The following is a 22500-nucleotide window of genomic DNA, read 5'->3' as shown; positions in this document are numbered from 1 at the left end:
GGGGGACACCAGAACTAGATCATCTGCATAGAGCAGGAATTTGATTTCCTTGTCCAGAAGAGAGAGGCCCGGGGCGGTGCTTAGTTCCAGCTGCTCTGCAAGTTCATTGATGTAAATGTTGAACAGCGTTGGACTCATGTTGCAGCCCTGGCGGACACCTCTCGCCTGGGCAAAGGATTCAGTGCATTTGTCTCCAATCTTCACGCTGTATCTGCTTGTCATGTACATGCATTTAATAAGGTCATACACTTTGCCACCGATACCACATTGAAGAAGTCGGTAATATAGGCCTTCATGCCAAATTGAATCAAAGGCTTTTCTAAAGTCAATAAAACAAGCAAATATTTGACCATTTTTTGTTTGGTGTACATGTTTTTCAATGAGTGTGTGAAGAGTGTAGACATGGTCGGTGGTCCGATGTTTGGGGAGAAAGCCAATTTGGCTTTTACTCAGGATATTGTGATTTTCAAGGAAATTTGAAATTCTACTATTTATAATGCTGCAGAATAGCTTTCCCAGACAACTGCTGACACAGATTCCCCGGTAGTTGTTGGGATCCAGTTTGTCCCCACTCTTAAAGATGGGAGAGATAAGGCCCTGGCACCACATGTCAGGAAAACAGCCTGAACTCAGTATTATGTTGAACAGTTTGAGCACAGCATCCTGCATGTTAGGGCTGCAGTTTTTGAGCATTTCATTTTTTATGTTGTCTGGGCCACAAGCTTTTTTTGTTTGGAGACATTTAGTCTTTTTTGACAATTCATCCCAAGTGATTGGGAAGTCAAGGGGGTTTTGATTGTTTTTTATGGTTGATTCTAATGATTCTAGTTTTTCTTTGATAAGATCTTGAGTTGAATTCAATTTATTTATAGGGATGTCTTCAAAGAGATTTTCAAAGTGGGTTCTCCAAATATCACCATTTTGTATGGGTAATGCTTGTGCTTCTTTTGTGCTCAAGGCATTCCACATTTCCCAAAATTTATTTTGGTTTATGGACTGTTCAATTTCATCTAATATTCTGTTAGTATGATTTTGTTTTTTGTTCCTAAGTGTGTATTTATATCTTTTGAGGGTGTTACTATAAGCTGTTCTTAATTCTGAGTCATTTGGTTGGTGATGTTTTAAATTCGAAATTTTCCTCAGGTCTTTTCTGATGGTTTTACACTCGTTGTCAAACCATTTTTCAGTATTTTGTTTTTTGTTATGCTTCTTTTTCACTTTAGTAAGGTTAGCCTTAATTGCTGCCTTGTGAAATAGCATATTCACATCAGTGATGGCTAAATTTATACCATCTCTGGTGGTGTCGTACTCATTTTCTTTAAATTTCAATATTTGGTTTGCTATATCTGGGGAGTTCTGGGCCATAAGAAATTGGTGGCCACTGTCTTGACTCCACCTATATGTCTGCTTTAAATTGTACAGCTTACTGGGTTGCTGTGGTGGTTGTTTGGTTTGAGCAGAAAGCTTGAGGTAGATATTAATTTGGTTGTGGTCTGAGAGGGGGGATTGCTCCCTGACAGTGAATGCACTGATAGTGGAGGGGTCCATGTCAGTGATTGCATAGTCTACTACACTGGACCCAAGAGCTGAGGAGTATGTGAATCTCCCTAAAGAGTCCCCTCTGAACCTACCGTTAACTATGTACAGGCCTGAGGCTCGACAGAGCTGCACTACCTCCTTGCCACTTTGGTTTATTTCTGAGTCAAGGCTGTTGCGGTAGGTGATGGGGGGTGTGATATGAAGGGGGGACTGATCAAATAAATGGCTGTTCCCTTGTGGATCAATGAAGTCAGGTTCACTTCCTGTCCGACCATTTAGATCTCCAATCAGAAGCACTTTACCCTGGGCCTGGAAGTGGCTGATTTCTGATTGAAGTATTTCAAAAATGGCGCTGTCTCTCTCTCTGTCTCTCTCTCTCTGTCTCTCTCTCTCTGTCTCTCTCTCTGTCTCTCTCTCTCTGTCTCTCTCTCTGCAAAGTAAACCTGTGATTCAGCGAGTCACATAATGGGAAATGTTAACCATTTGGCTTGTTAGTGTGGCTAACAATCCGACCGAAAGGAAATGAAACAGCAGCAGCTACATGTAGACGCAATCCAAGTATAACAACAATTAAGGTTAACAAGTTGTTTTTATTTTGTTTGTGCTTACCAAAGGGTCAACATAGAACATTTGCTTTGTCAGTGTGACAAGTGCCTGGTTAAATAACAAAAACCTAAACTGAAATGAAATACCACAAAATATTGTTTTTACAAAGATTCAATTAGCTGGTTTTATTGTGTGTTGGCGGTTTCTCAGTGTCTCCTTGGTTTTTACAGGGTCAAAGTGTCCCTCTATTTGCAACTGTATGTAGTATTTGCTCCACATACGCCCAGGACAATGTTTGCACTCCCCCTTTACAATATATTTTGTCAGAGCGTCTGGGTAGTGTAGAGGCACCACGGACACCCCCGGGTTCAATTCCCGGCAGCAGTACCTCCGGGCCGGCTTGGTCAGGCGTTGCTACGGACACAATTGGCCGTGTCTGTGGTAGGGATGGGGCCGATCCGATCCAATATCGGTATCGGGTGCCGATATGGCACTAATTCACGGATCGGATCGGATCGGAATTGAATTTTTTTTTTTTTTTTTTTTTTTTGCAATTCCAGCGCACAGCTGGCCGTAATTTGTATAATAATGTATAATAGTATCCTTCTTTGCCTTGTATATTTTCTTAATTTTGTCTGCTTTTTGCAAGGTATATAAAAAAAAAAAACTTTAATTGGCCAAATCTTTGCCTATACTGTATATTCAAGAAAAATATTGGTATCGGCATAATATCGGTATCGGCAGATATCCAAATTCAGGTATCGGAATCGGATCGGAAGTGAAAAAAGTGGATCGGTGCATCCCTAGTCTGTGGGTGGGAAGCCGGTGGGGTATGAGTCCTGGTCGCTGCACTAGTGCCTCCTCTGGTCTGTCACGGGGGGAGGAGAACTGGCGTGAGATTCTCCCACGCGCTATGTGATGTCCTGCCGGTGAATCTCCTGACTGTCAGGTAGTGATAGTGATATTTTCCGTCTTTTAACGAATATTTTTAACAAGGAAATTCTGAAGGCTCTCTCCCCGACTCATTCTGCACCTTTCTGTCTTTGGGTAGCTAGCTTCTGCGCTCGAGAGGAGAGGATCAGGAGGACGCATGCTGCTCTCGTCTTGACGATTTAGCGCCGATTCAGCCTTCAGAACAAAATTGAAATGTCATGAGAAGCTGTCAGTCCGAGCGAGGCAAAGCTATCTCTACAGCATGCGGTTGATTGGTTGATTGATTGATCGATTGGTTGATTGATTGATCGATTGATTGATTGATTGATTGATTACACCAGCCTAGTCATGCAGATGAGGAGGAAGGTTTGAGTTCAGGGTACAGCAGGCAGGTCAATTGAGTTCAATTTAATTTCTTGTAAATCGCTTGATCATATTTTAATTGTAATTGTCTAAATTGTATGAGAGGCTTATAGAGACTCTTATAGAAGGAATCTTACCATGTGTGCTTCTTGTGTGTCCTGACATGTCATATCTCTATTCATCTTTTCTCTCTTGTAAATGCATAGGGCCTAATCTAGTTTCTTCTTCTGTATATTAGGCCTAAATGTTATTGTGATTTTTGAAAATTAAATGCTATTAAATAGGCTATGTCTCATCATTAAAAACATTAACAATAACAATTGATGATGATAACAATAATTGATGACAACCCGGTCCGTCATTGTGAAGGAGAAGGGAAAAGTCTAGCGTGACCTCTGCTGTCAGGTGAGAAGAAGCGGCTGATGACTGCACATGTATCGGAGGAAGCATGTGCCAGTCAGCAGGGGGAATTGGCCAAATACAATTGGGGAGAAAATGTGAGAAAAAAAGATGAAAGGAAAATAATTACAATTCAGTGTAATGCTAATGTAACGAGTATAGAGTGTAGTTAGATGGAACTCCAGTTCTCAGTGGGCTAAGGTGTGTACACATGTTTTAGGCTCAGTCTAGCTCACAACCTACAGTATTCATTTTCTGTTTCATTTCTCTGTCACTTTATCCAAACGCACCCCTTTCCAAAGCCCCCTCAGCGCTACCATCAGACACAGGCAGCCCTTTCTCTGAAGTCATCAAGTTGACACCCACTTTTTTTTATTCCGGTTTCTATGGCAATAACACCAAAACACAGCTTGGATTCATCTCGCCTTGTTCGAGCAGTCCCTGGCCCTCTGCTGAACCGAGCCCAGTGCAGGGAGACACACTAACGCCTGCCAATAGCGCTCATCCACCAATCAGATTGACCCTAGACCCTTTAATCAGGCCCTGCTATCAGCCAATGATCTGCCAAGTTCAACCAGAGGAAGGCCAGTCTGGAACAGACCAATCATACGTGGCTGTTTGCTTGCAGTGGTGCACATTTAAACTGACCAAGATGTCGATGTCATTCATGTGTTTTTCCCCCCAGGAAGTTTGGTGTTTAAAGGTCATCATTCAAGCCCAAACTGGTTTGAATGATGACTCCAATCTGACCTGTTTCTGTCAAGTGTTTCCTTTCACACTGCATTATCTTAGCCCTGGGCTAAGGATAGGGCTACTAAGACATTCTCTTAGCCCTGGGCTAAGGATAGGGCTAAGACATTCTCTTAGCCCTGGGCTAAGACAGCCCCAGACGACCCCCGGGATCCTCATGGCGCCAAATCGAATATGGCCACCGAGCTTAAAATGGCTATATCTCAATTACTATTCAACCTGATAGTAACACCTGTTATATAACAGCTCTGTAAGTGCACCGTGCACTTCTTAGCAAGGCTAAAAGAAAGCTATTTGAGTCAATCTGCTATTTTCAACATCTGCACCGCATCCCAAAATATGAGTGTGATTCACAGAGGATGTGTCCTGAGCAGACCTCCAAGCTGAACAAGCAAGAGAGACGGCTTACATTTCAGCACACTTCATTGCATCATCAGGTTTAAACAGTATTATAATTACACATTTCCTCTTAAGACCGCTGGTCTTTGTTTTCTTTAGAGCTTTCCACCCGTTTCACTCATTTCGTCGCAGATCAAAGTCACAAACGTGCATGAAAGCAGCCCAAATATCACTTCTAAATTTGTGGAGGAACTAATACGCTACAGTAGGTTTTGAGCAGTTGTTGCTATGAGCATGAATAAGATGTGACACGTACATCTTGTCTGTCTCAGTCATCAGATCTAAACCCAACTTAGCAACTTGTTCTTTGGGGGATTCTGGAGCAGACTGTGTGTGTGTGTGTGTGTGTGTGTGTGTGTGTGTGTGTGTGTGTGTGTGTGTGTGTGTGTGTGTGTGTGTGTGTGTGTGTGTGTGTGTGTGTGTGTGTGCGTGCGTGCGTGCGTGCGTGCGTGCGTGCGTGCGTGCGTGCGTGCGTGCGTGCGTGCGTGCGTGTGTATTTATATATAGACTGATAAAAAAAATCGCTGGTTCTCTCTGTCTTTGTTTAGTGTCATAGTAGATTTTGCTGAAGTTTCGTTGCAGCACCAAATTCTGTTAGGTTAGGTTTGGCTTAAAGACTAATGTTAGGTTTGGCTTAAAGACTAATTGTACTGTAGCAGCCGATGGTTCATTCTAGTTTTTCATCACAAGCGTGACAAATTCACCTGTCTGATCTGCCAGCTTATCAGAGCACTATGTCAAACACATATGGTTATGGACAGCACTAATGTGGGTCATGTCAAACACATAGGTTATGGATAGCACTAATGTGGGTCATGTCAAACACACTTTTTTTCTGTCGTGAATGAAGAAAACCAGGAAGTGCAACCTTTGGCATGAGGAAGAGAAATCCCCCCGCGTGGAAACTTTTAATTGAACAAATGAAAGACACAAACTGTATGCTGTAAAATTCTTTCATAAGTTGACGAACCACTCAAGGCTATTCTAGCATATTTTCCCCAGACATTTGTTGAGTACGCGACACCATTTTCATCCGTTCACCCGAGTCCTTTTGGACCAAAACAGCGCTGAATCAGCGCCGCTCTCACAGATTCCTTTTGGCTTCTCTAGAGAAGTGGGTTGTTTATGCTGTGGAGGCTGTGGTCTCTCACTGGATGTGCAGTGGGCGTCTAGCCAAGCCGTAACCCAGGGAGACGGCCTCCCTGTCCCGTCAGCTGACTCCGTTTCCCAGGGTCCCCCAATCCAAAAGGCCATCTGAGTCAATCTGTGCAAACACGCACGGAGAAGGAGCTGGAAAAATGTTTAGATACTGTTAACTGTACACACCGAGCTAAACAACTACTGGAAATGTCTGTCGGACTCTGTCCACAATATCATTGTGAAAGTGAAAGTGAAAGTACATTCACTCACATCAGCCTAGCAAAACTTGAGTACATAGAGGAGGCCGTTGCAGTCATCGAGTGTCGTCATTGGTTAGACAGATTTTAATGAGTTCAGATTCTATGCGTAAGTGCATGTGTGCGCGTGCGTGCGCACGACTTTCTTCTCGAGCGGCAGTCTGAAGTAAGGATGTTCTCCATGGTACGGGTCCTCATGTGGGGCAGCAGCAGTCTGAAGTAAGGATGTTCTCCATGGTACGGGTCCTCATGTGGGGCAGCAGCAGTCTGGAGTAAGGAGGTTCTCCATGGTACGGGTCCTCATGTGGGGCAGCAGCAGTCTGAAGTAAGGATGTTCTCCATGGTACGGGTCCTCATGTGGAGCAGCAGCAGTCTGGAGTAAGGAGGTTCTCCATTGTACGGGTCCTCATGTGGGGCAGCAGCATTCTGGAGTAAGGAGGTTCTCCATGGTATGGGTCCTCATGTGGGGCAATAGCAGTCTGAAGTAAGGAGGTTCTCCATGGTACGGGTCCTCATGTGGGGCAGCAGCAGTCTGGAGTAAGGAGGTTCTCCATGGTACGGGTCCTCATGTGGGGCAGCAGCAGTCTGAAGTAAGGAGGTTCTCCATGGTACGGGTCCTCATGTGGGGCAGCAGCAGTCTGGAGTAAGGAGGTTCTCCATGGTACGGGTCCTCATGTGGGGCAGCAGCAGTCTGGAGTAAGGAGGTTCTCCATGGTACGGGTCCTCATGTGGGGCAGCAGCAGTCTGGAGTAAGGAGGTTCTCCATGGTACGGGTCCTCATGTGGGGCAGCAGCAGTCTGGAGTAAGGAGGTTCTCCATGGTATGGGTCCTCATGTGGGGCAGCAGCAGTCTGGAGTAAGGAGGTTCTCCATGGTACGGGTCCTCATGTGGGGCAGCAGCAGTCTGAAGTAAGGAGGTTCTCCATGGTACGGGTCCTCATGTGGGGCAGCAGCAGTCTGGAGTAAGGAGGTTCTCCATGGTACGGGTCCTCATGTGGGGCAGCAGCAGTCTGAAGTAAGGATGTTCTCCATGGTACGGGTCCTCATGTGGGGCAGCAGCAGTCTGGAGTAAGGAGGTTCTCCATGGTACGGGTCCTCATGTGGGGCAGCAGCAGTCTGGAGTAAGGAGGTTCTCCATGGTACGGGTCCTCATGTGGGGCAGCAGCAGTCTGAAGTAAGGAGGTTCTCCATGGTACGGGTCCTCATGTGGGGCAGCAGCAGTCTGAAGTAAGGAGGTTCTCCATGGTACGGGTCCTCATGTGGGGCAGCAGCAGTCTGAAGTAAGGAGGTTCTCCATGGTACGGGTCCTCATGTGGGGCAGCAGCAGTCTGAAGTAAGGATGTTCTCCATGGTACGGGTCCTCATGTGGGGCCTCTCAGCAGAAGTTGACTCAGCTGGAGCAGCAGTCATAAAAGCAACGCCGCTAGCTAGCTAGCTCACTGTGGGAAAGCCTAGCATCATCTCTGGCTTGCTCACAGGGGTTTGACACCTTTTATGCTGCAGAACCCCCCCCCCCCCCTTTCTCAGAGGCGCTTTGATGTGTGAGAGTGAAGGAAGCAAGGGGGTGCGGGGTGATGGAGTTCCAGGAAGTAAGGTCCTGGATTAAGCAGCACTGTCGAGTTGCAGCAAAATGGACAGTTTGTGTTGTACTTTGAAAGTTTTAAAAAAAAATCGAATTGTATATTATCAGCTTTATTTTAGCATGCAAAAGTAGCGCGAGACCCCTTCCTGGCTGTTCATTGGCTAATGAGTCACGCATTTTGGTCCTCCGCTGACGCCACTCTCTCTCTAAATTGCTCTGGTACAGACCAGTAGATGACAGTTTTAAAGAGTTCGAGAGTGGAGCTGTTTACCACGGCTAAAACAGTTTTGTGATTTGCATTAGTTTTTTTGTTAGGTTCACTTTTGTTTCAGCAAGTTTTCAGATGGGATTTGCTTGTTTTCGTTCCGTTTCTATTTGACATAAATGTTGAGCAATTGACTACTTTACAAATGTGTAGTAGATGTGCCCTTTACGCAATTATAGATAGTTCTCTTCAATATCCACTTCACTCTGGATTTGCTTTGACCGTTTAGTTTCAGTTTTTAGATTAGTCTCTGGTATTCACTTTCTTCTTCTCCTTCTTCTTCCGTTAGGGGTCGCCACAGCGGATCATCTGTTTCCATCTGTTCCTTCCTGTCCTCTGCATCTTCCTCTGTGGCGCCAACCACCTGCATGTCCTCCCTCACCGCATCCAGAAACCTCCTCTTTGGCCTTCCTCTTTTCCTCTTGCCTGGCAGCTCCATCTTCAGCATTCTTCTCCCGATAATAACCAGCATCTCTTCCTCTGCTCCGCTTTCCCACCAAAATGTGTTTTTTTTCCTCCCCTGCTTTAGTGTTTGTCTTAGGGGCCCTTTACACCAGGACAGTCTCTGGAAGAAACGACACAATAGCGTTTCCTTCACACCTTTTCCTTCACACCAGGTTAGTTAGATGAAGAGAGCTCTGCAGATGATTCCAGGACCAGGGAGCAGCTCTGTGGAAACCCTTGGGACCTGGTATGAAAGCCACCTGGTGGAACGAAGCTGTATAGTGATGGAGATCTGCGTCAGGAGATTACATAAATATAAAGGGAGTTTACCAATCATGGCCTTGTACACAAATATGTACATGTGAAGTTTTCTACGAAGAGTTAGTGACGGCCAGTTAACCAACTCATAGAGCGTACAATGATGAGTACGAGGAGCAGAATGAGTGATAAAACGCAGAGCACTGTGGTAAACACAATCTAAAAGATGGAGTGTACAAGAGGCAGCATGCATGTACACAACATCACCATAGTCCAGAACACTCAAAAAGGTAGCCTGCACCAGTTTTTTTTCTAGCTAACAAATTAAAACAAGCCTTGTTTCGAAAATAAAAACCTAGTCTTGGTTTCAGCTTCTTCATGAGGTTTTCAATGTGAATTTTATAAGAAAGCTTGTCATCCAGCCAAAAACCTAAATATTTGTAAGATGACACTTTTTCAATTTGGTCCCCATTTAAAGTATAAAAATTTGTATTGCCTGGGGATTGAGTGCGTTGCCTAGAGAAAGTCATGAATTTGGTTTTCTTGCTATTGAGGACTAGTTTGAGCCCATGTAGCGAGACTTGAAGCTGCTGAAATGCTAACTGAAGTTTCCTGTCCTGAAGCTTATTCCATGTATTAGGAGGGTAAAAGATGACAGCTGTGTTCCTGGACTCAGTGTTCATACGTGGAATGTTCAAATGAATGAATGCCTGTGAACCAGAGGCATAAAGATATAAGAGTTGCGTCATCTCCATTCACTCCAATGGACCAGTTTTCTTTTTACCTTGCAACGCAATAGTTCCCAGAAGTAAGGTTCTGGATTAAGCAGTGCTGCAGAGTTGCAGCAGAAGGGACCGTTTGTGACGACGTTTAAAGAATCAAATTGTATTCACCTTATGTAGCCCCGCCCACTTGACCCATTGTGTCACGACTTCCTGTTCAAAACGCCGGCTGTTTTACCTGCTCAAACTAATCTGATTCACCTGGTCAAACCTAGTTTGACTCACATTATGAGTCAGACTAGGTTTATGAGTCACAGGAAGTGTAAACACAATCAGAACGTGCGATTGTGTTTTCACTTCCTGTTAGTCTCTCCAGCCAGACTGTCTCTTCTACATAAGGTGAATATTATCAGCATTATTGTATGCATTCAAGCATACTGTACTTCCCGGAGCTATTCCCCCGCACACACTACAACTAACGTGAGTCACATGACTATCTAGCATTTTGACTTCCGTTGGCGCCACTCTCCAAGTTTAAGCTTTAGTTTTTTAGTCAGTTCGTTCACATGGGTTTTAAAAGACAATTTGTCATCTAACAACGAGATACGCTTTTAACTTGACAACAAAAACATTCTAAATTGAACCCCCGCTCACTTCCTGTTGCAGTGTTTGCTATGGACATAAAAGAAAAAAAAACATTCAAGTGCAGGACTGACCATTCTGTGAAAACCGTCTATACAGCTGAGCAGCGAAAACAAAAGTAACGATGTCGAGTGAATATTTCTGCAGTTTGCCGAATGCTGAGAATAAAGGAAGTGCTGTGGGGTTGTGCTCTGGTGAAAACCGTCTGTAGCACTTGACATTTGGAATTTGAACCCCATTTATTGTACTAATGTTAATGCGTTTCTACTGCAACTCATTGCTCACATTAAATTAAAAAAAATTTTTTTTACCTTTATTTATACAGGGAGGGCTCTTGAGAGCGGGCTCTCATTTACAAGGGCGCCCTGGTACAACAATACACATACAGGAAAACAAAATTGCAGACAGACAAGACAAGATTAAATACTGTACTGTACTTAAGTATTATAGATATATATATATTATATATATATATATAATTATTATATATAATTATATACATTATATTACATTACATCATTTAGCAGATGCTTTTATCCAAAGCGACTTACAATATAGTACATTTTGTCAACAGTATTAGTGAAATCAACGTGCAACACAGACTGCCTCAGCCAAGACCCCCCCTACCTTGCACCTACAGTAAGGCTGGCTTTACACGGTGAAACTCTCATGCAACTTTAGTTGGTTGAAACTGAGGTGAAGCTGAGCTGCAAATGATTTGCGTGGTCTAAAGCCCTCTGCAACGCACTTGAAACTTGTCTGAAACTCAGCTGCAACAGTTGCAAAACTCAAATGTGTGAAACTAGTTTCATGCAACAGCCAATCAAAACGCTGATCAGTAGGCTATTAATGCGCTGATGGCTCTCTTCCTGTTCTCCGGGACAGCCATAATGAAGTAGCCAGCCAATGGCAGAAGAAAACCTGATACAACACCTCTGAATTGATAATAGCAGACACCAGCTGATTCAATTCAAAGTTGCCCACCGTTTCCACTACTCCAAGCATAAATTACACAAAATCTTTCCTTCTGTCTCACCACTGTGTGACAGGTGCCAGGTGTCGGAGAGCACACTATCTCATGCCTTTTGGTTCTGCCCTTCACTAACAGGATTCTGGGCCAAAATATTTGACTGGTATTCTAAAGCCTACAAAATAACCCTTCAGCCAGAGGCAGAGCTCGCCATCTTCGGCTGCTCGGACTTTTCTCTGAATTTCCCTACGGCTGTGCAACAGTCTCTGACACAGGGGACAACTGTTGGCAAGAAACTTATCCTGAAGGAATGGAAATCCCCCTCTTCACCCTCTTTTCAATTGTGACTGACCGATATGACCTATGTTATACGGATGGAGAGACTTAGGTTCTTGAGAACCAACTCACTTAATACATTTTTGGTTATTTGGGAGCCATTTTTAGCCTACCTCAGTGAGGCTGGGGGCGACGGGTGACTTGCCTACGATATGTCCTGCAAGCATGTAGATACCGTAGATACAGTGTGCAACTGGTAGTATGATACAATACTGAGTGTTAAGAATATGTGTATTTTTTTTTTCTTTTTCTTTTTTTTTTCTTTCGTCCTCATGTGTATGAGCCTGTCTGTTTGCCTTGTTTGTGTGTTGTTTAAAAAAAAAAAAAAAAAGCAGCTAAAATAAAATATTGGGAAAACCCCCCCACCTCTGAATTGATATTATGTCCAGCTAAAAAACTATACAAAATAAGATACAATGATGCAACAATGAATGAATGACACTCCCCACTTGACAGTGATCTACTGTTGTAGCAAGAGAGAGAAGAGGAAAAACAATATGACAGATGAAACATTACCAATCTAGCTAGCTTGATTTAGTGAAACAAACTACCATGTTGCATTAGACTTAATTATTTTTTAATTGCTTTGTGTAAATGAACATTATGTTTCATGCAATTTGCAACCTGCAAGTGCCTGTGTAAAGCCAGCCTAACAAACATGTCTTCCGGGCTTGGATTTCATTACAGTTTTTAACATAAATCGGTCATTGATATAGTGAGAAACAAGCTACTTCAAAGCCGATAACAATAAATAGACCACACAGGAAACATCTGAAAAAGATGACCGCACGCATTCTTGTGGGGATTTGAGACACCACAGTACGGAACCCCCAGCGATATCTGCCCCACCTTCTCCTCCAATAACATATAGCGATATCTGCCCCACCTTCTCCTCCAATAACATATAGCGATATCTGCCCCACCTTCTCCTCCAATAACATCCCTCTTCTTCATTTCCAATCTGTCTCGCCTCCTTCTGAAGTGAGGCCCACTGTAGCAAGGGGGCGGGGCCTATTCATGATCACAAAGAGCTCCCCACACGGAGCTCAGCGCTGACCCCTGAAGGATGTGTGTGGGCTGCACCCAGCCAACCACGGCCTAGGCCCCTCCCTCGTCCGGCCTTGACCTTTCGCTGAACCCATCTAGCTGTCAAAACAAGCTCAAAACAGACTCACAACTGTCAAAAACAAACATGACAAAAACGGAATGAACTGCCTGGAGAAGAGACTGAATGGGGGCTGAACGGTTATCAACTGCTGCTCACAAACAGACTCTGGAGATGACTTTATTATTTCAACACCATGGACAATATTGGCATTATGATACTCGGCATGCAGCACAAAAGCAGGACCGTAAGAATCAGATGGCCAACAAAGTAGCAGTTGAAAGTAAAGATGTTAAAATCTGTCCTGTAGTTGAATATCACTTTACGTTGATACTCAACATCCTATCAAGTGACTATAGTCTGTCACCAAAAGGTCTAAGAGTTTTTCAGGTGAGACTCATAATTGTGTGAGAAGTAGTCTGTATTCAATGTGTGGGATAGGGTTAATATTTGGGTTGGGGTTAGGGTTTAAAAATAGGGTCAGGTTGGGTGTCCGGGTAGTGTAGGGGTAGATTCCCTGCCCACCAACACGAGGGTCGCAGGTTCGCACCCCCGTCTTACCTCCGGATTTGTTGGGCATCCATACAGGCGCAATTGGCTGGTGTCTGCAGGTGGGAAGCCGGATTGGGGGTATGTGTCCCGGTCACTGCACTAGCGCCTCCTCTGGTCGATCGGGGGGCACCTGGTCGAGGTGGACCAGTGTTACCAATTGGACTAAAACAATGGCTATGGCTTCATTCATGATTCTTCCTTAATGTACTCACACACCAACAGACAGCTCTTCCCTGGCTGGTAGCACTAAAGGCAAAATGAGTGAACTTTAGTCTTTTGCCACACCTCTGAACATCTTGTTGTTTCTCTCTGCTTCCAGTGCTGGACCAGCTCCTGGTGGAGCTCCACCGCTTCCTGCTCGTGCTGGACAAGGAGAACCTGAGTGGGAACGCCACCGTCCAGAAGGGTCTGCTGTCTGATCTCCTGCAGTCCTACGGAGCCTCCAATGGTACGCGGGAACAACACAAAATCCAGTCCTTGATTATAAGATAGTAAAATAAGACGAACTTCATTCATCCCTGTAGGGAAATTGGGTCATTGCTGCAGTAAAGAACAGAAGTGTAGGTTGGTAAAGTGTAAAAGGTACTAAGGATATGAACAAAATGTAATAAACTATAATGATAAAAAAAATATGTATAGCAAATTCATAATGTTCAAGAGTTTCTACTGGGTAAAAAAAAAGATCTTATAGCTATAGCTTTAATTGGAAGTGCTAAACATGATTATTGTTATTATGTGTCACGTTGGCGCCTTGGTAGCGCTGTTGCCTCACAGCAAGAAGGTCCTGGGTTCGATTCCCGCTGGGACGCTGTGGGCGCTGAGGGTATGTCCCCATTCCCATTAGCCTGGGTAAACCCAGCCGCCACGTGACCTGCTCTCAGGCTTACCCTGCTCTCAGTGACTGAGAGCAGGTCTGAGAGCAGGTCACGTGGCGGCTGGGTTTACCCAGGCTACATTCCCATGTCCTCAGTGCATACTGCCCAGATGGGCTAGCTCGTCAAAAGGGCCTTTCTGTTCGGAGTCTGAATGTTCTCCCCGTGTTCTCCTGGGGTTTCCTCCAGATAGAAAATCCCCCGCTTAAAGAAACATGCAAAAAACAAGATTATTGGGAATAATAGGCTCAAAATGACTGATAACAGCAGCATTTTCCAACAAAATAAACCTGACTTTTCATTTTTGAACCGAGCAACAAAGTCTAGAATGGCTAAACATCTGCAGTTGCGGTAGTGAATAATCGTCTGGAATAGAGCGGACCCCACCCCATGGCACCAGTTTAGATGGTTTCATTTCATGATTTCATGGGACGGTTCCAGAATCTGGTTCAATCCACTGGAATAGATGGGTTTTCCTGTGGATTCGGTAGCAAAGCGAAAGCGGAGAAAGAAAGGGGAATGTGCAGGTGGCCAGGAAGGTGAAAGCCAGGAACCAGGAAGGTGAAAGCAGGAACCAGGAAGGTGAAAGCCAGGAACCAGGAAGGTGAAAGCCAGGAACCAGGAAGGTGAAAGCCAGGAACCAGGAAGGTGAAAGCCGAGGCAGAGACAGGGAGCTGTTTGGCTCTGGCACTTCTGAGTGAAGGCAAAGACAAAGTGGACGGTTGGAAACAGGTTTGAGATGCCAAGCATTAAGTTGACAAAAGAATCGAGTGCGTTGGCATGCACACTAATAAACCGATCTGATTTATAGAGTTACCAGATTATTCAAGTGGTCATGTAAAACAGCATAGTCCGATATGCCTAATCCGTTACCGGATGATGAGAACTTCGATAAACACACTGTTAGAGCCATTTTGGGTGTTGTGTCTATGGATATGTGTGTGTGTGTGTATGTGTGTATTTAGTGTAATTCCCTTTTTTGAGCCACGAGGTATGTGGAGTCAGGGGAAAGTGGCCAGCCTATAATAGACCCTTTTCACTGGGGCCATTTTGTGTCTAAAAGGCAGGAAGTAGCACAGGTGCACCAAAACATTAATTGGGGTTTCCAACTTTCAGTCCATTTAGGTGGTCCAGTGCTGGGGCCCTAATTAGTGAGTTGGTTGCACCTGTGTTTACCCTGCCTATTTGACACAAAATGGCAGCTGTGAAATAGGCCCATTATAGGTGCGGTGATGATTGCAGGCAGGTGTTTATTTGTTTATTAAAAAGGATCAATAAGAGGATCTAAAATAAAAAAAAATGAAACTAAACGGTCAAAGCAAATTCAGAGGGAAGTGGATATTGAAGAGAACTATCTATAATTGCGTAAAGGGCACATCTACTACACATTTGTAAAGTAGTTAATTGCTAAACATTTATGTCAAATAGAAACGGAACGAAAACAAGCAAATCCCATCTGAAAACTTGCTGAAACAAAAGTGAACCTAACAAAAACTAATGCAAATCACAAAACTGTTTTAGCCGTGGTAAACAGCTCCACTCTCGAACTCTTTAAAATGGTCATCTACTAGTGTGTACCAGAGCAATTTAGAGAGAGAGAGTGGCATCAGCGGAGGACCAAAAGGTAAAGGAACAGAAGAGGGAATAAAAAGCAAATCTAAGCTAAGACAGGCAATATCTTGGTCAGCCAGCCCTATAGCTGGCCAAACTCCAATATTAAAATATTGCACGTACTACTCTATACATTAGAAAAGACAGATAAGAACAAGTGAAGTTACAACATCATTGTGAGTGAAGATGGGATCTGAGCCTCCTTTTTGGACAAATATTGAATGGTAAACAATTCCAAGATGTCATGATGGACCTGTATATCACAGTTTTCTTCAACTAGTTGGATTTTGGTCTGGGTAAAGTCACCTGACCACCACTCGCACATCTGGTGGAGTGTGTATGAATCCCTGAGCTAGCATTTATGTTGTTGCAAAGAAATGTAGGACTTTGAGTTTGAATAACATATAATAATATAATATAATCAAATATAAAGTGTGTAACCGTTTTTTGCCCGTCGTCGTCACAGTGTGGGTTTGTGTAGCTGGCCTTTGAGCCATTGTAGTGCATGTGGAGGGATCGCCGTTAGACTGGCTAGACCTGTTGTGTAAAAAAACACATTTTGGAGTATCAACATACAGACGTTTGAGCTACAAGCAAATCCGGCACCAGCTCCTCAAGCCTCAAGTGGCTTCTAGCTTTCTTGTTTTTGTTTTTGGCAAAGTCAAGTCAAGTCAACACAACACACGCCTAGCTTTTTTGCTGAATCATCCGTTTTATTCCGTGCACGGCCCCACTCACAAACTCATAGACTTTGGGGCTCGTTATCGCTACTTACTCTGCATGTAAACGCTCGTTATCGCTACTTACTCTGCATGTAAACGCTCGTTATCGCTACTTACTCTGCATGTAAACTTTGGGGCTCGTTATCGCTACTTACTCTGCATGTAAACGCCTCAATCGGATTATTGCCATTACCTGATTATTCCCAGTTATCGGATTATTAAATGCACCGATTGACTATAAAAGTAGCAGCTAAGGAAGGTATTCTGTGAGGTTCAGAAATGAGTCTTCAAGAAGTCAAGTAAGGCTCGCTTTTGCGTAGAATGATGCTGAAGTCAACGAAAATAAATCACACTTCTCTAATTGCTAATCACACATGGCTATGAACACAGTCAGTGCTTGCATGGAAGTGGCTTGTATCTATATATTTTTATATTTCACATTCAAATCTATTTTTACCTTTGACATTTGACACATTGATCTAACCTTGATGCAGAGTACCTTATGTTCATGTCACATGTACCCAAACCCTGTTTCCCAGCAGAGCTTAAAGAAAACTATCAAACAACCCAGTGTGGTATTATTTTGCTTATTATTCTTTTGCTTTTTTAAACTCTCAGTAACCATGTGACAATTATACTGTTGCAGGCTTTCATTAACAAATCCATTTGGCGTCATTTATCCGTCTTTGGTAGCTGAAATCGACTCTGTGGTGGCTGAATTAATATTTTTGCTAGCATTTCCAACTCCCATCCTAACATATCAGACTTGACACATTTTGGCAGCTTTGTCATTTTTTTTTTATTACATTTGATTCCAAGTCCAAAAATGAGGTTTCTCCCATCCTCAGATCCTACTTTCTAGACTAGTTCATGAACTGTGCACTCCTGCCCTGCTCTGAATGGATTTACTGTCAAAGGAGTGATGTCTCGAACCCTTCTGTTCCCTCAGAAACCATAACTCTGTGTAATGTGGAGAGAAGTTGCATGCTGCAAGCTATGAAAGAATTAAGACAGCAGCTGTTCCAGAAATCATCAGTGATCTTTGACTGAGCATCTTGTTTTCGTGAGCAAATTATTTTCATCGCATCGCATTGGATCGAAAGAGCTAACATGGGTTTCGCAACACTCTCTCTCTCTCTCTCTCTCTCTCTCACACACACACACACACACACACACACACACACACACACACACACACACACACACACACACACACAGAGAATGACACACACGAACACACCCCAGCAGTCATGCTTTTCCATGTTCAGGTCCTGGACTCGTCTCTCCATACTTCCTCCCCTGGCTCCAAAAGCTGTATCATTTTTCCAAAGCTGCATTGATCCTCTGGGGATGCTCACTTCCTTTGAGCAGCAGTTTATAAATAGCATTTCAACTCTGCTCCCCTCAAATGTGTTTTCACTGTACAGCCGTTTGGTTTCACCTCATGAGATCTATTTCAAAGGAGAAACCTTCTCCAGAGTATCAGCCAAGGTTACAGTTGTGTTTGATTTCCTCTCAGGGTAGAGAATCTTTAGTCAGCTAAAAAATATTGAATGCAATGGGATGACCTTCTGAAATGCACTGCAGGTCCTGGAAACAAAATGACCATAACAGGTTACAGTAAGCAGCCTTTTATGCCAAACCCGCAGGATATACTGTTTGAGAAAAGTCATTCCATCAAACTGTTTATTATGTGGCATGTTATGGCAATGTTTTAGCCAGCCTGTAATTACTAAGTCAAGACACACATGAATGTAAACGCAGCACTTTTCTCACTGAACTAACTTCAGCGTGTGACATGTAGTTTCATCATCATAACCTATAGGATACTATTGTGCACAGCGACCCGTCAATATTTTCATTTGAGTTTGCAGAGAAGTCAGGTATGGTCTGTAACGGCACCCTTAATGGTCTGTCAGGGGAGTTGCAGTGCCTCCCGTCCTCAATCAGTATGTCTGATTGGATTTGGAACTGTAATTATGTTCATTTATGTGCATGTTGAACGTGTCTTGTAAGACAAACTGCCTCTGAAAGACTTGTTTTCTTCTCTAATCAGGTGTGTAGCCCTGGTAGCAAAGGCTGTATCTGACACACCATTTTTGCTCGACAATATGAATCCTACACGGAAAAAGGTGTGGAAGTGTAACCGTTACACACTGTGGCACCTTAGAGTCAGAGTGTAAACCCGGCCCTGTAGCAGATGGAGCAGGTTCAGGATGTGGAGCAGATGAAGGAGCTTCAGGAGACTGCATTGTATAGTTTGAGTTGTATGATCTTAAAAAACTTCAAAGCTAGAAGTGACACAGTGGCCTATCTGTTGGCATGGAGCTCTCTGACTAACGTCAGATGAATGCAGGCCACGGTGAGAGTGGGTGTCAAGTGGTCCATCTGTCTGCACAATGGACCACTTGTTTGGGTGAAGTGCCCCTTTAATCCTGGACGTTTGACAAACAAATTATGAACGTTATGTTTTTGGTCTACTAAGGTGGAGTCCATCCTTCCTGAAACAGCATTTGCATGTTGTGCCTGTTATTTAGTTACAGTTAAATCACTTTTGTTGAATATGATCACCTCTCTCTCTCAAGACTCAAGAAGCAGTGATGTCAAGTGCCAAGTGAGCTTCTGTAGTTACAGTGGACTGGAGACTCAGTGGTGAGAGGCCTAGTGGTCAGTTATGGCCCATTTCCACCGCTGGTATCAACGCGGCCCCGCAAAGCTCGTCTCGCTTTTTTGTCTCATTCCACCGATCAAAAACGTGGACAGCCCGGGTTGAGTCGGGGTTGAGTCGTGCTGCTTTTGGTCCCTGCTCTGTTGAGGTTCTAGGGCTGTGGACCCGGTACCATACGGTGACGTGAAAACACTGCAGACGACTGATTGGTCAGGCAGAATCGTGTTTACTGTAGGCATCTACTGTCAATGCTGGATACCAGTTTAGTGGGGCTTACCTTCTCTTCTGTTATTTCCAGAAGTTATTTATTTTGTGTTGCTGCCTTCGGCTCTGGTGAAATAAAATCGATCTCCTTGCTCAGCTTTAACATGCAGTGGTTTTCAATTGTTTTGAGAGAGAAAAAAGTCCGCTCCTCGGGAAGCCCTTTGTAGTTGGCTCCGCTAGGCCGCAGGCGAAGCCGCGGTCTTGCCTGTTGAGTTGCCGCTGGGGTTCTCCCCGTAGCGCCTCTCCCGTCCCCGCGCAGTGCATGCATGTGAGTTTGAGTAACAACAAAGTGATATCCATTCTCCTAGCCGATTGTCACATTTGCCCATGTACACTGTAGGTCATTTAGAGGCACCAGTATTTCATAATCAGTTTAAAAGTTCTGTGTATTGATTTCATTTTAACGTTATACTTATAGCCTACTTCGGCTATGGGCGGAGGGCAGATATGCGGTCGCTATGACGACCAGGTGTGGGCGGAGGCAAGTAAACTTGCTATGGAAACAGAGTCTATATCAAGTAGAGCCGAGTAATACCAGATCGAGTAGAGCTGTACTGTGCTGTTATATGTGGTGGAAGTGAGCCAATACAGTGGACTGGAGACTCAGTGGTGAGAGGCCTAGTGGTCAGTTACAGTGGACTGACTCAGTGGTGAGAGGCCTAGTGGATAGAAAGACCATGCCATAACCAAAAGGTCACACGGTTTGATTCCTGTCAATGATTGCACATCGACTGCCTTTAGAAGTGTCCTTGAGTGAGACATTACACCCCGACCTGTTCACTCATTGAATGCTAATACTACAACGACTACTATTACACTACTCCTAGTGCTACTGCTACTACTACTACTACTACTATACCGCTGCTACTACTAATAATCGACAATCAAAACATAAATGACACAAGATCAAAACTTAAGCAAAATCGAAAAGATGACATGAAAGCATATATTTAAAAGTGTGTTTGAAGATGTGTTTTTAAAAGATTATACTGAATTTGCTCGCCTAAAAGTTCCTTGGGAGGCTTTCACACACTGCAAAAAGTGTTGAGTCTAGACCGAGGGGCAGGCGGGTGTGTTCCGGCTCGTAGTAGGGAACTAGATCTGCAGTGTGACTATGAGCCAGACCTACAGTATCTCGGCTTTAACCCATTGATACCTGATGCAGCATTTGTGTGTGTATCCCTTTAAGACCGCGAACCGCGTTAACGCGGTTCGCAAATGTTGCATCAGGTATAAATGGGTTAAATGCAATGAGTAGTTGCATAGTACTGTAAGCTATTTTGAGTGACTGTTCGAATGCGTACACCAGCAGAATATTTATTGGGATACTGTTATCTTGGAGGTACAGGTGTCACTCATGCTTGGGATCATAATGATTTGACTACTGGCATTTTAACCGCTATTTCTTGAAATCTCTAAGCAGTTTGTAAGGGGCCACTTGATCAGAGGATGTTAATGTCTCTGGCCAGATTCTATGAAGTGAAGATCTCTGAACTCTGCTGATGTGAACATACAGGAAGTAAAGATCTCTGAACTCTGCTGATGTGAACATACAGGAAACCACATTCTGCTTTCTCCATTCAGGTGGCGATGAGGACTACATCTACATGAACAAAGTCATTGTTACTGGAAGGGACAAAGATGACAAAGGTAAGGGTTTAAATTATGCTGCACAATAAAGCAGATTTTCAGGGAAAAAAAGATCAAACCATTTACTGTGCCATCACATTTTCATCAAAGGATTTATATTTTCGTGGATTTTAAGGTCTAATTTTATTCTACCTTCATCCGTTCTTTAGTCATCGACACCGAAAATGTCCGTCGGTCCCCAAAAAGCTGAGAAAAATGCATTTTTGTAAATGATAAGTCATGTTTATGGATCCTGAACCGAATCACATGTCTCTGAGGGCGGATACTGGCAGGTGTTACACCAAACTATGCGGCCCATATGATTTGATTTCCCTCTCTGGCCAAACATGTCCGAGGTCACAACTTTCACTGTAACACCGATGGGTGAGGGAGATTCACCCCACTCTCAGAGAGGGGAGGTGGGGGCTGCGCTCTCATGTTGTCGGGTGGGGGGGGGGGGGGGGGGGTTGTTGATGTCTGGAGCTCTGGGGCTCATCTATGGCTGACATTTACACAGGGTGATGGCTCACAAACTGGATTACTAAACTACATGAGAGGAGGAAAAAATGGTAGAAATAAATCCTTGGGTCCAAGTGGGCTCGGTACCGCTCGGTACCCGCTGTTTGAGTAGTAAGCTGGAGTTTTTTCTCATGGGAGATTGTTCCTTTCCTCTGCTTCCTGGTTTTGGTGGACGATCACCGTCACTTCTGTGTAACTCTGAAAGTGCTGTAGTAGTATCTCATAAGGTGAGTAGTAGTAGTAGTAGTAGTAGTAGTAGTAGTAGTAGTAGTAGAACACTTTAATGTCCTCCAAGGAGGCAATCTGTTGTACATGAGGACACAGACACATTAAAATAACATACACAACTCATACAAATCATAAAATCATCTGTAGTGGTCAAAAATACACAGTAAGAGAGCCACCTATCACGCGACGGTGAAAACACAGATTGACGTGGAATCACGTCAATGGCGGGGAAGCGTTGTCTCATAAATGACGTGAAAACACGTCAATGAGTTAATAACAATGGTATTTGTTGTTAGGTTGCACCAATGCATCATTATACCACAGACTCAATGTGACATGATTCTAGTGTTTAGCTGTCATACCACAAGCAGAGGCCCCAGCTCCCCCCCCAGCTCCCCCCCCCCCCATTTCCTGTCTGTTTCTTAGTAGCTCCTCACCATCTGAGACAGACCTGTTTTGTTTGGACAGCGATGAAGAATGTGGTTTCAGCGAACACTAGACTTAACACATGCTCTCAGCAAAAGACGCTATAGCAAAAGCCGCAGGTTCTTCTGTACAGACCAGGGAAATGTGTGGGCTGTTTCAGAGAGGTGAAGAAAAGTGTCTTAGGATGATAATGTGTGAAGTCTGTGCTTTCTCTGTTAGTCCAGGTGCAGGAGAAAGATGAACATTGTAGATTGTTACGTTAATAATAATAATAATAATAATAATAATAATAATAATAATAATAATAATAACAACAATAATAATAACAACAATAATAATAACATAATCATTATAATAATA

At 43.8% G+C, this 22500-nt stretch overlaps 1 protein-coding gene across 1 annotated transcript in view; it reads left to right on the top strand.

Annotated features, from left to right (window-relative positions):
- Nucleotides 1-22500, top strand: part of afap1l2 (actin filament associated protein 1-like 2) — an 88220-nt gene that overhangs the window by 25742 nt on the left and 39978 nt on the right. Inside the window, 2 exon segments of the mRNA XM_083634581.1 lie at nt 13521-13649; nt 20923-20988. Of these exon segments, the coding sequence (XP_083490707.1) occupies nt 13521-13649; nt 20923-20988 (195 nt within the window).

The sequence above is a fragment of the Poromitra crassiceps genome (assembly GCF_964638095.1).
Source record: "Poromitra crassiceps genome assembly, chromosome: 4".
Lineage (NCBI taxonomy): Eukaryota > Metazoa > Chordata > Actinopteri > Beryciformes > Melamphaidae > Poromitra > Poromitra crassiceps.
This window is presented reverse-complemented; position numbering and strand designations above follow the sequence as displayed.